This window comes from Strigops habroptila, chromosome W, assembly GCF_004027225.2.
Source record: "Strigops habroptila isolate Jane chromosome W, bStrHab1.2.pri, whole genome shotgun sequence".
Lineage (NCBI taxonomy): Eukaryota > Metazoa > Chordata > Aves > Psittaciformes > Psittacidae > Strigops > Strigops habroptila.
The window spans coordinates 36539212-36555950 of NC_044301.2; the positions used below are offsets into that span (position 1 = coordinate 36539212).

At 46.4% G+C, this 16739-nt stretch overlaps 1 protein-coding gene across 1 annotated transcript in view; it reads right to left on the minus strand.

Moving 5' to 3' along the window:
* Positions 1-16739, minus strand: part of LOC115619168 (microtubule-associated protein 1B-like) — a 99361-nt gene that overhangs the window by 11017 nt on the left and 71605 nt on the right. Inside the window, exon 4 of the mRNA XM_030511216.1 lies at positions 1125-1265. Coding sequence (XP_030367076.1) covers positions 1125-1265 — 141 coding nt within the window. The remainder of the gene's footprint in view (positions 1-1124; positions 1266-16739) is intronic.

The following is a 16739-nucleotide window of genomic DNA, read 5'->3' on the forward strand; positions in this document are numbered from 1 at the left end:
TCAGTATATAAAGCTGGGGGAAGAAGAAGGAAGGGGGTACGTTGGAGGTTCGGAGTGATGGCATTTGTCTTCCCAAGTAACCATTAAGTGTGATGGACTCCTGCTTTCCTGGAGATGGCTGAACACCTGCCTGCCAATGGGAAGTAGTAAATGAATTTCTTGTTTTGCTTTGTTTATGTGCATGGGTTTTGCTTTGCTTATGTGCATGGGTTTTGCTTTGCATATTAAACTGTCTTTATCTCAACCCATGGGTTTTCTCACTTTTACTCTTCTGATTCTTTCCCCCATCCCACTGGAGGGGGAGTGAATGAGTGGCTGTGTGTTGCTTGGTTGTCAGCTGCGGTTAAAACACAAAAAATTTATAAAAAAATACATATTATATAATATTATACAATATGATATATTTATAATCATTTGTAAATATGTACCTCTATAAATAAAAATATAAACTCAGGGCTAAAGAAAGAGTCAGAAAAAATTTTAAGGTTCAAAATGCTCTTGTCATTATTTTGAGTTTAAACTCAATGGACCACAAAAGTGAAAATCTACAATAATTCCATTAATTTTGACAGTGTTTGATATCATGGTTTAAGCCCAGCCAGTAACTCAGAACCAGCACAGCTGCTCGCTCACTCCCCCCACCTTCGTCTCCTCCCAATCCCAGGAGGATGGGGAGGAGAATCGAAAGAATGTAAATCCTATGGGTTGAGATAACAGTCCAGTAACCAAGGCACCAGACAAAACTACCACTACTACCACAAATAATAATAAAGATAAGGGAAATAATAAGGTTATTCATGAATGTGCACCTTAGATAAACAAGCTGTATATTTCTGTATATTTTAAACACAACACTATCTCCTTCAATTGTCAAAATGTCTCTTGGTTTTCTGTTTCTTGAAGTTACAATTTAATTCCCCAAATTAAAATGTAATTCCTTTGTTAAGAAATTTACATCAAAACTGAAGTAAAATAAATAAATGTCTTGAAAAAAAGCCTATAATGAAGAGTAAAGAGCATCAGCATTAGTTAGCTAACTCTAACAACACAGAGGGCCACATTTATTCTTCTAAAACCCTGTGCTATCACATAACAATATATGGAAGACAGTTTTCTGAACACACCTCTTGATCCGTGAAGATCTCAATGAAGTTATGGAAGGAGAAGGTCCCTGACTGAAGAATGAGTTCTCCTGTGTTTTCAAAGCACTGCCCAGTTAGTACAAGGAGCTTGTGTCTTGCAGCATCTGTGATCATTAAGCGCACCTAGAACGAAGGAAGCACATCAGTAATGGGAGTTACCATGTGTTTTTACATTCCTCTGTTGTGGTTTAACCCCAGCCGGCAACTAAATACCACGTAGCCACTCACTCATCCCCTGTCCCCCATGGGATGGGGAGGAGAATCGGAAGAAGGTAAAACCTGTGGGTTGAGAACAGTTTAACAATTGAAATGAAGTAAAATATAATAATAATAGAAATAATATTGATAATGATAATAACAGGGAAGAACAAAAAGAAAAAGCATAAATAAAAATTCAGAAAACCCAAGCGATGCACAATGCAATTGCTCCCCAGGCAGCAGTTATTGGTGGCTCCCTGACAAGTCCCTCCAGTTTATATACTGAGCATGATGTTCTATGGTATGGAATATCCCTTTGGCTACTTCGGGTCAGCCGTCCTGACTCTGTTCTCTCCCAGCTTCTTGTGCACCTCCTCACTAGCAGAGCATGAGAGACTGAAAAATCCTTGATGAGGGTAAGTGCTATTTAGCAACAACTAAAACATAGGTGTGTTATCAGCATTATTCTCAGGCTAAAGCCAAAACACAGCACTGCACCAGCTACTAGGAAGAAAATCAATTCTAGCCCAGCCAAAACCAGGACAGTGTGCCAGCCCAAGACCCTTTTCAATACACAGTAATAAATTATGTAGATGCCTGATGGCTCGAAGGAGCTTGCTACTGAGAATAAACTTCTGCATTTTGAAATAACCGTTAACTATTTAAACTAGATCCTTGTTATTTACTTTACCCTCACTTTGGCTAGTAATAATTCCCATTTCCCCCCCAGGGGGACATTTACTTGCATGCTAAGAAAAATCCATATATTCAGTATACTTCAGTTGGCTGAATTCAACTTAAACTGAAGAACAAAACCTTTGTATGATTTTATACTGTTGAGTAAAATTTTGCAAATGTGGTGGGTTGACCTTGGCTGGCCAACAGGTGCTCACCAAGCTGCTCTATATCACTCCTCCTCCTCAGTGGGACAGGGGGGGAAATAAGATGAAAAAAACTTATGGATTGAGATAAAGGCAGTCTGATAAAGAAAAGCAAAAGCTGTGCATGGAAGCAAAAGGAAAAAAAAAAGAAGTTATTCTCTACTTCCCATCAGCAGGCAATGTCCACCCACTTTCTGGGAAGTAGGGCTTCAATACACATAGCAGTTGCTTTGGAAGTGTCCTGGGTTCAGCTGTAGCAGTCATTTTTCTCCTCCATAGTAGCTGGTGCAGTGCTGTGTTTTTTAACTTTCAGCCTGGGAACAATGCTGATAACACCGATGTTTTTAGTTGTTGCTAAGTAATGTTTACTCTGACCAAGGACTTTCTCAGTCTCATGCTTTGCCAGGGAGGAGGGGAAGCCGGGAGGAACAGGACACCTGACCCAAACTAGCCAAAGGGGTATTCCATACCACAGCACGTCAAGAACAACAAGTGCCAATTGCCACCACAACAGTGCACGGGCGACAATATCGCACCAACTGAGACTCCTTGATTCCCATCCATAAGCTGATCTGTAGACTGGAGAGCCAAGGAGTGATCAGCAGGACCCACACACCCTTTAATAGCCCCATATGGCCAGTGGAAAAGTCTAATGGAGAGTGGAGATTAACAGTAGACTATCGTGGCCTGAACGAAGTCACACCACCATTGAGTGCTGCCGTACCGGACATGCTAGAACTTCAATATGAACTGGAGTCAAAGGCAGCCAAGTGGTATGCCACAATTGATATTGCCAATGCATTTTTCTCAATCCCTTTGGCAGCAGAGTGCAGGCCACATTTTGCTTTCACTTGGAGGGGCGTCCAGTACACTTGGAACCGACTGCCCCAGGGGTGGAAACACAGCCCTACCATCTGCCATGGATTGATCCAGACTGCACTGGAACAGGGGCAAGCTGCAGAACACCTGCAGTACATTGATGGCATCATCGTGTGGGGTGATACAGTGGAAGAAGTTTTTGAGAAAGGGAGGAACATAATCCAAATCTTGCTGAAGGCCGGTTTTGCCATAAAACGGAATAAGGTCAAGGGACCTGCACAGGAGATTCAGTTTTTGGGAATAAAATGGCAAGATGGACATCGCCAGATCCCCACAGATGTGATCAACAAGATAACAGCAATGTTTCCACCAACTAACAAGAAAGAAACACAAGCTTTCTTAGGTGTTGTGGGGTTCTGGAGAATGCACATCCCAAATTACAGTCTGATTGTAAGCCCTCTCTACCACGTGACCCGGAAGAAGAATGATTTCAAATGGGGCCCTGAGCAACAACAAGCCTTTGAACAAATTAAACGAGAAATAGTTCATGCAGTAGCCCTTGGACCAGTCCAGGCTGGGCCAGATGTGAAAAATGTGCTCTATACCGCAGCTGGGGAGAATGGTCCTACCTGGAGCCTCTGGCAGAAAGCTCCAGGGGAGACTCGAGGTCGACCCCTCAGCTTTTGGAGTCGGGGATATAAAGGATCCGAGGCCAGCTATACTCCCACTGAAAAAGAGATACTGGCAGCCTATGAAGGGGTTTGCGCTGCTTCAGAAGTGATTGGAACTGAAGCGCGGCTCCTCCTGGCACCCCGGTTGCCTGTGCTGGGCTGGATGTTCAAAGGCAGGGTCTCCTCTACACATCATGCAACTGATGCTTACATGGAGTAAGTGGGCTGCACTAATTACACAACGAGCTCGAATAGGAAATCCCAGTGGTCCAGGAATTCTAGAAGTCATCATGGACTGGCCAGAGGGCAAAGATTTTGGGATGTCACCAGAAGAGGAGGTGACGCGTGCTGAAGAGGCCCCACCATATAATGAACTGTCAGAGAGTGAAAAGCAGTATGCCTTGTTTACTGATGGGTCCTGCTGTATTGTGGGAAAGCATCAGAGATGGAAGGCAGCTGTGTGGAGTCCCCGGCATCAAGTTGCAGAAACTGCTGAAGGAGAGGGTGAATCGAAACAGTTTGCAGAGGTGAAAGTCGTCCAGCTGGCCTTGGACATTGCTGAACAAGAAAAATGGCCAGTACTTGATCTCTATACTGACTCATGGATGGTGGCAAATGCCCTGTGGGGGTGGTTGCAGCAATGGAAGCAGAGCAACTGGCAACGCAGAGCTAAACCCATCTGGGCTGCTGCACTGTGGCAAGATATCGCTGCCCAGGTGCAGAACCTGGTGGTGAAGGTACGCCATGTAGATGCTCATATACCCAAGAGTCGGGCCACTGAGGAACACCAGAACAACCAGCAAGTGGATAAAGCTGCTCAGATTGAAGTGGCTCAGATGGACTTAGATTGGCAACGTAAGGTTAATTGTTTTTAGCCTGGTGGGCCCATGACACCTCAGGCCATCAAGGCAGAGATGCAACATATGGATGGGCTCGTGATCGAGGGGTGGACTTAACAATGGACCCTATTGCCCAGGTTATTCACGAATGTGAAACATGTGCTGCAATTAAGCAAGCCAAGCGGTTAAAGCCTCTCTGGTATGGAGGACGATGGCTGAAGTACAAATATGGGGAGGCCTGGCAGATTGACTATATCACACTCCCACCGACCCGCCAAAGCAAGCGCTATGTGCTTACCATGGTGGAAGCAACCACCGGATGGCTGGAAACATACGCTGTGTCCCACGCCACTGCCCGGAACACTATCCTGGGCCTTGAGAAACAAGTTTTGCGGCGACACGGCACCCCAGAGAGAATTGAGTCAGACAGTGGGATTCATTTCCGGAACAAGCTTATAGACACTTGGGCCAAATAGCATGGCATTGAGTGGGTATATCACATCCCCTACCATGCACAAGCCTCTGGGAAATTCGAATGGTACAATGGGCTGTTAAAAACCACACTGAGAGCAATGGGTGGTGGGACTTTCAAACACTGGGATACACATTTACCAAAAGCCACCTGGTTGGTCAACATGAGGGGATCTGCCAACAGGGCTGGCCCAGCCCAATCAGAACTTTTACGTACTGTAGAGGGGGATAAAGTTCCTGTGGTGCACATAAAGAATTTGTTGGGAAAAACAGTCTGGGTTATTCCTGCTTCAGTTAAAGGCAAACCCACTCGTGGGGTTGCTTTTGCTCAGGGACCTGGATATTCTTGGTGAATAATGTGGGAAGATGGGGAAGTCTGATGTGTACCTCAAGGGGATTTAATTTTGGGGGAAAACAGCCAATCAACTCATTTGTACGCTGTTGCCTGCTCTATAACACTTTTATAGCCCACCAGCTAGATATCTTCAGGTCGCCAGCAACTGACCCTGACTTCCCTCCGATCATCACCTCAACGAAGAATGAATTTTGAGGAAACCAGATGAGCTCAGCAGTGACCAGACGAGTTTGGCGGTATCATCAGCAGGCAACAACCCAACACTACACACCGTCTCTCCTGCCCTGAAAGACTGTTACAAGAGATGGAGCCTGACATCATGGACTGGATGAATTCAGCAATTTTATAGGGATTGGTCCATGGACTAGGGAATGATATCTTTCTCTTTGTGTGTGGGTGTGGGTGTATATATATGTGTATATATGGGACAGGGGCGATGGTGTGTTGAGAGATGTGGGATCTGAGCATGACGTGAATGGTATGGAATAAGGGGTGGATACTGTCCTGGGTTCAGCTATAGCAGTCATTTTTCTCCTTCTTAGTAGCTGGTGCAGTGCTGTGTTTTTTATACTTTCAGCCTGGGAACAACGCTGATAACACTGATGTTTTTAGTTGTTGCTAAGTAATGTTTATTCCAACCAAGGACTTTCTCAGTCTCATGCTTTGCCAGGGAGGAGGGGAAGCCAGGAGTAAGCAGAGACAGGACAGAACATCTGACCCAAACTAGCCAAAGGGGTATTCCATACCAGAGCACGTCATGCCCAGTATATAAACCGGGGGGAGTTTCCCAGAAGGCCCAGATCGCTGCTCGGGTCGGGCTGGGTATCGGTCGGCGGGTGGTGAGCAATTGTATCCTCTCCCCTTGTTATTTCAGTAATCAAGATTATCATTGGTGGTAGCAGTAGTGGTTTTGTATTATACCTTAATTTCTGGACTGTTCTTAACCCGTGGGAGTTACATTCTTCCAATTCTCCTCCCCATCCCTCTGGGAGCGGGGGGAGGAAGAAGGGGGGGAGTGAGCGAGCGGCTGCATGTTTCCGAGTTACCGGCTGGGCTCAAACCACGACAGGAAGACAAGCACCTTAATAATGAAGGCTGCCCCACCCCCCTTCCCCCCCTTTCTCTTAGCTTTTATTTCTGAGCAGATGTCATATGATCTGGAATATCCCTTTGGTCAGTTTGGGACAGCTGTTCCACCTCTGTTCTCTCCAAAGATCTTGCCCACCCTCAGCCTTGAGGGGAGGGGGGAAATGTTGGAGAGACAGCCTTGATGCTGTGGGAGCACTTAGCAGTATCCATAACACTGGTGTGTTATCAACGCCTTTCTAGCTACCAATACATAGCACAGCACTATGAGGGTGTTGTGGTTTAAGCCCAGCCGGTAACTCAGAACCATGCAGCCGCTCGGTCACTCCCCCACCTTCTTCCTCCCCCTGCTCCCAGAGGGACGGGGAGGAGAATCGAAAGAATGTAACTCTCACAGTTTAAGAACAGTCCAGAAACTAAGGTATAATACAAAACCACTACTGCTATCACCAGTAATAATAATGATAAGGGAAATAACAAGGTGAGAGAATACAATTGCTCAACACCCACCGACCAATACCCATCCTGCCCCGAGCAGCCATCCGAGCCTTCCGGGGAACTCCCCCCAGTTTATGTATACTGGGCATGACGTGCTGTGGTATGGAATACCCCTTTGGCTAGTTTGGGTCAGGTATCCTGTCTCTGCTTCCTCCCAGCTTCCCCTCCTCCCTGGCAGACCATGAGGCTGAGAAAGTCCTTGATTGGAGTAAACATTACTTAGCAAGAACTAAAAACATCGGTGTTATCAGCACTGTTCCGAATAAGTCGAAAACACAGCACTGCATCAGCTACTAAGGAGAAAAATGACTTCTACTGCTGAACCCAGGACAGAGGGCTGCTATGAGGAAAATTTAACTCTATCTCAGACAAACCCTATACAGCAAATATTTCAAAAGTCTTGCTCAACACCAAAAAAATCAATTCAAATTAAGATAAGGTATGAATTTGAAGTGCACTAATTCCTCTGTTCAGGGAGAATTAAGTTAAACCAGAATAGTGATTCCAGAATAAGACTGTCTACATATTACACTAAATGAAAAGAGTCCATCTGAAATAACTCCACATGTAGATATTGCATGCGAATTCCATATCCATGGAGATGAAATAATCACCTCATCTGTCCTAACGAGCCATTCTTTCAGCCAGGGAGGCTGTGCCAGGAAGGCTTGACCTAAATCTCTGCTGAGCTACTCATGTTTTCACTACAAGTAAAAAAGAACCACTGAAGAGTATCTGAAAGAAGATCCCAAATCTAACACATCTTCATTGTTATGTTATTAAATAAGTGGTCTGGACTTTGAGCACCAGAAAGTTCCTTTGATTAAATGCAGGACTAATGCTGGTCTAGCACTAATTGCACTAAATGATTATAAATTCAGCAATATCCTTGCTGGATCACGGCTATTCATTGTTATTTCAGAAAAAAGTATAGGTAAGTGCAGCTGACTGGCTGATTTGTGGCTGAAATCTTGTCTAGTTCAGTTGTATTAAAACCGTAAAAGAACTGGCTTCCTCTTATATGTTTTCTCTCATTGCTGGCAGCAGTTCTGGGCAGTCTGCAATTTATGTATAAACTCACCAGGTTTTCCAACAAAAAAAATTATTTCCTGACTTGTGATTCACTGATATGCAACTTTCACATATTTCCCCTTCGATCTATTTTATCGTTGGATGGTGAAATAGGTTCTACTGAGCAAGAAAACTATGACAAGAATAAAAAAGTAAATAAATGCTTGCCAGATTACAGACCCTAATGTATGATACACATGAAAGAACTTCAAGAGATACACAAATTCTGTGTCTGAGTATAATCAAGGTTTCCTAAGGGACTGCCAGAATTTTGTCTGCTTATTTCAAGACTACTATGGAAATATTAAATATTAAGAGGTGATGATTCTGTTCAGCTTTACCCTTGGTTGAAGTCCCAAATTGTTTGAAGAAAGTGAATAGCAAGACTTAGCCTTAGTCAAAACAGAGTAAAAGACAGAATGTGAACTAAGACAGGAGCGTGAGCAGATAAGCAGTTTCCAAGACTTAAAGTACAGATGACAAAGTTTTAGAGCGGTGGAGTGAGATCTTCTTAAGGAAGCAACATTTCATAGGGTTTTCAGAAACTTGTTTCCTTTGGGCAACTGTGGTCTCTCCCTTTAGGCTTCTCTCTTTTGAGAGGCATTTGGCAGCTGAGAGAACATGAAAGGAGCTTTGGACAGAACTATGCTCAGACTACCACCAGTATAGCTATTACCAGCCAGATTATCAGGAATTTGTTGTAATATATTTTGCCTTTGTTTTTCCTGAACTGATAGATTCAATTTCCTCTTCTGGCGAAAGTCAAAGCTCCATGGTATATAAATGTCTCCCCAGCTGCAACCTGGATATATCTTGATATGTAGAACTAAGTTTTCTATTTGTCATAATGGGGAAAGCATGTCTATTCCAAACTCTGATTTAATTCTTCTGTCACTTTCTTATCATCCTAGAATCAACATAGAGTGATTTGGGTTTGAAGGGATCTTAAAGATTGTCTAGTTCCAACCCCCCTGCCATGGGCAGGGACACCTTCCACTAGACCAGGTTGCTCAAAGCCCCATCCAATGTGGCCTTGAACACTTCCAGGGATGGAGCATCCACAACTTCTTGGGGCAACCTGTTCCAGTGCCTCGCCACCCTCCCAGTAGAGAACTTCTTCCTAATATGTAGTCTAAATCTACCCTCTTTCAGTTAAAAACCATTCCCCCTTGTCCTGTCACTACATGTCCTTGTAAAAAGTCCCTCTCCAGATTTCTTGTAGGTCCCCTTTAGGTATTGGAAGACTGTTATAAAGTCTCTCCAGAGCCTTCTCTTCTCCAGGCTGAACAAGTCCAACTCTCTCTGCCTGTCTTCAGAGGAGAGGTGCTCCAGCCCTCCGATCATCTTCGTGGACCTCCTCTGGACTCATTGAAGCAGGTCCATGTCCCTCTTGTGTTGGGGGCCCCAGAGCTGAACATAGTACTCCAGATGGGGTCTCACAAGAGCAGAGGGGGAGAATCACCTCCCTCAACCTGCTAGCCATGCTCCTTTTGATGCAACCAGCATACACTTGGCATTCTGGGCTGCAAGCACACAATGCCATATCACGTTGAGCTCTTTGTCAACCAACACCCCAACATCTTTCTCCTCAAGGCTGCTCTCAATCCAGTCTCTGCCCAGCCTGTATTTGTGCTTGGGTTTGACCCGACCTAGGTGCAGACCTTGCACTCGGCCTTGTTGAACTTCATGAGGTTTTCGCTGGCCCACCTCTCAAGCCTGTCGAGGTCTCTCTAGATGGCATCCCTTCCCTCCAGTGTGTCAATTGCACCACACAGCTTGTTCTCGCTTTTGTCCAGTAAGAGTATTGCTTAGCCAGCCAAGGTAAATCTCAGTTTGTAAGTTCTGGTTGTGACCAATCTGGCAAGATGAAAGTGAAGAAAAGATTGCCTCTCACATTCTAGCGAGAGGAAATTAACAGGAACCTAGACAAACATCATCTAAAGCCAAAGGAGTAAAGCCAGGGGTCAGAAGGCATTAATCAGCCTCCGTCCATGTTTATCCATGTGGTCATCCATCAAAGGAATGACAAATGACAATGACAGAAGCAACATGATTTTTGAAGGGCAGATCACATAAATCAGCCTAGAGTCACCACCACTTAGATGGCAACTCTTCTCAAAGACCTAAATTTATCTCAGGGCACATGATTTCTTTTCAGACACTTTTTAATATGTAAAATAGGCATCCAGACCTACCAAACAATGGAGGAGCAGAAGAAAAGCAGATGCAGTTTCACCACAGCTTCCTTCACTTCATCAAAAAAGGAATTTGTTGTGTTACAAGGAAATGAGTGCTGGAATAAGTGATATGTTTCTGTCCTATGCCTTTGACGCTTTATCAGGAGTCCAGCAAACCAGGAAGGAAAAAAAGGGATGGCTGATGTTTTTAATAATATTTGCTCCTAACATATCCTTTCAACCTGTCGTGGTTTGAGCCCAGCCGGTAACTCAGAACCACACAGCCGCTCGCTCACTCCTCCCCCCTTCCTCCCCCCGCTCCCGGAGGGATGGGGAGGAGAATCGGAAGAATATAACTCCCACGGGTTGAGATAAGAACAGTCCAGTAACTAAGGTATAATACAAACCACTACTGCTACCACCAATGATAATAATGATTAGTGAAATAACAAGGGGAGAGGATACAATTGCTCACCACCCGCCGACCGATACCGAGCCCGACCAGTGATCTGGGCCTTCCGGGGAACTCCCCCTGGTTTATATACTGGGCATGACGTGCTGTGGTATGGAATACCCCTTTGGCTAGTTTGGGTCAGGTGTCCTGTCTCTGCTTCCTCCCGGCTTCCCCTCCTCCCTGGCAAAGCATGAGACTGAGAAAGTCCTTGGTTGGAATAAACATTACTTAGCAACAACTAAAAACATCAGTGTTATCAGCGTTGTTCCCAGGCTGAAAGTTAAAAAACACAGCACTGCACCAGCTACTAAGCAGGAGAAAAATGACTGCTATAGCTGAACCCAGGACAGTATCCACCCCTTATTCCATACCATTCACGTCATGCTCAGATCCCACATCTCTCAACACACCATCGCCCCTGTCCCATATATACACATATATATACACCCACACCCACACACAGAGAAAGATATCATTCCCTAGTCCATGGACCAATCCCTGTAAAATTGCTGAACTCATCCAGTCCATGATGTCAGGCTCCATCTCTTCTAACAGTCTTTCAGGGCAGGAGGGACGATACGTAGTGTTGGGATGTTGCCTGCTGATGATACCGCCAAACTCGTCTGGTCACTGCTGAGCTTGTCTGATTTCCTCAAAATTCATTCTTTGTTGAGGTGATGATCGGAGGGAAGTCAGGGTCAATTGCTGGCGACCTGAAGATATCTAGCTGGTGGGCTATAAAAGTGTTATAGAGCAGGCAACAGCGTACAATTGAGTTCATTGGCTGTTTTCCCCCAAAATCAAATCCCCTTGAGGTACACATCGGACTTCCCCATCTTCCCGCATTACCCACCAAGTATATCCAGGTCCCTGAGCAAAAGCAACCCCACGAGTGGGTTTGCCTTTACCTGAAGCAGGAATAACCCAGACTGTCTTCCCCAACAAATTCTTTACGTGCACCACAGGAACTTTATCCCCCTCTACAGTACGTAAAAGTTCTGATTGGGCTGGGCCAGCCCTGTTGGCAGATCCCCTCATGTTGACAAACCAGGTGGCTTTTGGTAAATGTGTATCCCAGCGTTTGAAAGTCCCACCACCCATTGCTCTCAGTGTACTTTTTAACAGCCCATTGTACCGTTCGATTTTCCCAGAGGCTGGTGCATGGTAGGGGATGTGATATACCCACTCAATGCCATGCTCTTTGGCCCAAGTGTCTATAAGCTTGTTCCGGAAATGAGTCCCATTGTCTGACTCAATTCTCTCTGGGGTGCCGTGTCACCACAAGACTTGTTTCTCAAGGCCCAGGATAGTGTTCCGGGCAGTGGCGTGGGACACAGCGTATGTTTCCAGCCATCCGGTGGTTGCTTCCACCATGGTAAGCACATAGCGCTTGCCTTGGCGGGTTGGTGGGAGTGTGATATAGTCAATCTGCCAGGCCTCCCCATACTTGTACTTCAGCCATCGTCCTCCATACCAGAGAGGCTTTAACCGCTTGGCTTGCTTAATTGCAGCACATGTTTCACATTCGTGAATAACCTGGGCAATAGTGTCCATCGTTAAGTCCACCCCTCGATCACGAGCCCATCCATATGTTGCATCTCTGCCTTGATGGCCTGAGGTGTCATGGGCCCACCGGGCTAAAAATAATTCACCCTTATGTTGCCAATCCAAGTCCATCTGAGCCACTTTAATCTTAAGCAACTTTATCCACTTGCTGGTTATTCTGGTGTTCCTCAGTGGCCCAACTCTCGGGTACATGAGCATCTAGGTGGTGTACCTTCACCACCAGGTTCTGCACCCGAGCAGCGATATCTTGCCACAATGCAGCAGCCCAGATGGGTTTACTTCTGCGTTGCCAGTTGCTCTGCTTCCATTGCTGCAACCACCCCCACAGGGCATTTGCCACCATCCATGAGTCAGTATAGAGATAAAGTACTGGCCATTTTTCTCATTCAGCAATGTCCAAGGCCAGCTGGATGGCTTTCACCTCTGCAAACTGACTGGATTCACCCTCTCCTTCAGCACTTTCTGCAACTTGTGGCAGGGGACTCCACACAGCTGCCTTCCATCTCTGATGCTTTCCCACAATACAGCAGGACCCATCAGTAAACAAGGCATATTGCTTTTCACTCTCTGACAGTTCATTATATGGTGGGGCCTCTTCAGCACACGTCACCTCCTCTTCTGGTGACATCCCAAAATCTTTGCCCTCTGGCCAGTCCATGATGACTTCTAGAATTCCTGGACCACTGGGATTTCCTATTCGAGCTCGTTGTGTAATTAGTGCAGCCCACTTACTCCATGTAGCATCGGTTGCATGATGTGTAGAGGAGACCCTGCCTTTGAACATCCAGCCCAGCACAGGCAACCGGGGTGCCAGGAGGAGCTGCACTTCAGTTCCGATCAGTTCTGAGGCAGCTTGAACCCCTTCATAGGCTGCCAGTATCTCTTTTTCAGTGGGAGTATAGCTGGCCTCGGATCCTTTATATCCCCGACTCCAAAAGCTGAGGGGTCGACCTCGAGTCTCCCCTGGAGCTTTCTGCCAGAGGCTCCAGGTAGGACCATTCTCCCCAGCTGCGGTATAGAGCACATTTTTCACATCTGGCCCAGCCTGGACTGGTCCAAGGGCTACTGCATGAACTATTTCTCGTTTAATTTGTTCAAAGGCTTGTTGTTGCTCAGGGCCCCATTTGAAATCATTCTTCTTCCGGGTCACGTGGTAGAGAGGGCTTACAATCAGACTGTAATTTGGGATGTGCATTCTCCAGAACCCCACAACACCTAAGAAAGCTTGTGTTTCTTTCTTGTTAGTTGGTGGAGACATTGCTGTTATCTTGTCGATCACGTCTGTGGGGATCTGGCGGCGTCCATCTTGCCATTTTATTCCCAAAAATTGAATCTCCTGTGCAGGTCCCTTGACCTTATTCCGTTTTATGGCAAAACCTGCCTTCAGCAGGATTTGGATTATGTTCCTCCCTTTCTCAAAAATTTCTTCCGCTGTATCACCCCACACGATGATGTCATCAATGTATTGCAGGTGTTCTGGAGCTTGCCCCTGTTCCAGTGCAGTCTGGATCAATCCATGGCAGATGGTGGGGCTGTGTTTCCACCCCTGGGGCAGTCGGTTCCAGGTGTACTGGACGCCCCTCCAAGTGAAAGCAAAATGTGGCCTGCATTCTGCTGCCAAAGGGATTGAGAAAAATGCATTGGCAATGTCAATTGTGGCATACCACTTGGCTGCCTTTGACTCCAGTTCATATTGAAGTTCTAACATGTCCGGTACGGCAGCACTCAATGGTGGTGTGACTTCATGCAGGCCACGATAGTCTACTGTTAATCTCCACTCTCCATTAGACTTTTGCACTGGACATATGGGGCTATTAAAGGGTGAGCGTGTCCTGCTGATCACTCCTTGGCTCTCCAGTCTACAGATCAGCTTATGGATGGGAATCAAGGAGTCTCAGTTGGTGCGATATTGTCGCCCGTGCACTGTTGTGGTGGCAATTGGCACTTGTTGTTCTTCGACCTTCAGCAACCCCACAACAGAAGGATCCTCTGAGAGACCAGGCAAGGTGGACAGCTGCTTAATTTCCTCTGTCTCCAAGGCAGCGATACTAAAAGCCCATCTATACCCTTTTGGGTCTTTGAAGTACCCTCTCCTGAGATAGTCTATGCCAAGGATACATGGAGCCCCTGGACCAGTTACAATGGGGTGCTTTTGCCACTTCCTCCCAGTCAGCCTGATTTCAGCTTCCAGAATAGTTAACGCTTGGGATCCTCCTGTCACTCCAGAAATAGAAATGGGTTTCACCCCTTGATACCTTGATGGCATCAGAGTACACTGTGCACCGGTATCTACTAGAGCCTTATACTTCTGTGGGACTGATGTGCCAGGCCATCTGATCCACACAGTCCAGTAAACCCGATTATCCCTCTCCTCCACCTGGCTGGAGGCAGGGCCCCTCTAATAGTGATCATAAAATTCTCCACTTATGTCTTGTAGAAAAGGATTAGTATTCCTTATCACAGGAGCTGGAGTAAAATCAGCTCTTTCGCTCCATCGGGGAAACTGCTCGCCAGAGACTGGAGCAGCAGCTTTCCTGGGAGGATCATCCTTGACCATTGTTCTCCTCTTCAGTTCACGCACCCGTTGCTCCAGAGCTGAAGTAGGTTTTCCATCCCACTTTCTCATGTCTTCTCTGTGATCCCGCAGGTAAAACCATAGGGTGGCCCGTGGCGTGTACCTCCTATATTTTCTTTCTTGAGCAGTAGGGTGCCTTCTGTTAATAGCTGAGACATGGGTTGGTACGCGTGGGGAGCTGGATAGATCGGATAAATCGTCTCTCAATTGTATGAACTCCTGGGACAGTTTTTCCACAGCTGAAATGATGGAAGGGGTGAGATTGTTTTCGAACTCTCGGAGTTGACGAATCAGGCAATCCACTGTTGGTGATACTCCGTTATTCCAGGTCATTGATGCCAATGTGTGGGCATATGATGATGGCGCACTCCATGTAAGTTTCCGCCACATGGGTCATGTACATTCGACTTCATCTGGATCTACGGATGTGTTCCTGGCATCTGGCCTACGATAGATCATCTCTATAATGGCTGATTCCCTCAGGGACTGGATGCCTTTCTCTATCGTGGTCCATTTGGCTGAGCGACTCGTAATATCGTCTTTGTAGGGAAACCTTTCCTTCACAGCTGCCAGGAGCCGCCTCCAAAGACTGAGGGCTCGCTTCTCTCTTGCAATCGCTTTGTCAATTCCTCCTTCCTTAGCAAGTGATCCCAGCTGCTTGGCTTCCCTACCTTCTAGTTCGTGACCGTCGGCCCCATTGTCCTAGCATTGGAGCAACCAGGTGACAATGTGCTCCCCTGGAAGATGGGTGAAATCTTTTCGCATATTCCGCAGTTCGGTTGAGGTCCGGGGTCGAGAAGTCACCTCTTCTTCTTCTTCCTCTTCCTCTGATCCACGTAGTAGTAACTCTTGTTCAGATGCTGTTGCATATAGTAATGGCACTGGGTCTTCATCTTTCTTCGCTTCGCGGGTTGCTCTTTGTGCCTTTCGTCTGCTTTTGCTTACAGGGGCAACAGACATTGTCACAAACTGGACATTTGGTTTAGCTGCAGTGTTTGTCACTGTGGTTGGAGTGGCTGCAGTGTCTGCCACTAGGATTGGAGTGGTTGCAATGTCTATTGCTGGGGTTGGTGCAGCTGTTGTGCTTGGGAGTTGAGTAACACCAACAGCTGCATTGTCTGTTGCTGTCGGGGTTTGAGTAGCTACTGTGCTTGTCACTGGGGTTGGTGTGGCTGCGGTGCTTGAAGTAGCCATATTGTCTGTTGCTGTCAGGGTTTGAGTAGCTACTGTGCTTGTCACTGGGGTTAGTGTGGCTGCGGTGCTTGGAGTAGCCGCATTGTCTGTTGCTGTCGGGGTTTGAGTAGCTGTTGTGCTTGTCACTGGGGTTGGTGTAGCTGCTGTATTTGAAGTTGGAGTAGTTGCATTGTCTGTTGTGGTCAGGGTTTGAGTAGCTGTTGTGCTTGTCACTGGGGTTGATGTAGCTGCTGTACTTGGAGTAGCTGTGTTGTCTGTTGTGGTCAGGGTCTGAGTAGCTGCTGTGCTTGTATTTGGCATAGCTGCGTTGTCTGTTGCTTTGCCATCAGATCCAGAGACATTTTTTTCCCTTTGAAGGTGCTGGATAGTGTTGAGCAGGGCTCTGTAGGCGTAGGCCAAGCCCCAGCACGTTGCCATGATTTGTCCCTCTCTGGTATAACCAGGACGACAGCACACCTCGTTTAAGTGTTTTACTAGTTTTTCTGGATGTTGCACTTGTTCAGTGGTGAAGTTCCAAAGCACTGGAGGGGCCCACTGGCCTAGATACTTGCCCATGCTATCCCACACACCCTGCCACTCATAACTGTCCAGCCTCAGGGAAAATCTCCTGGTGGTCCTCCTATATCGTCATCTAACCCTAGACCAGATTCGAACGTGATACTGCTGAATTTTTGAGATTAAACGAAATAGGGTGTTCCTACGATGGGATGGCCATGGGTAAAACACACTCCGTATGTGTGCC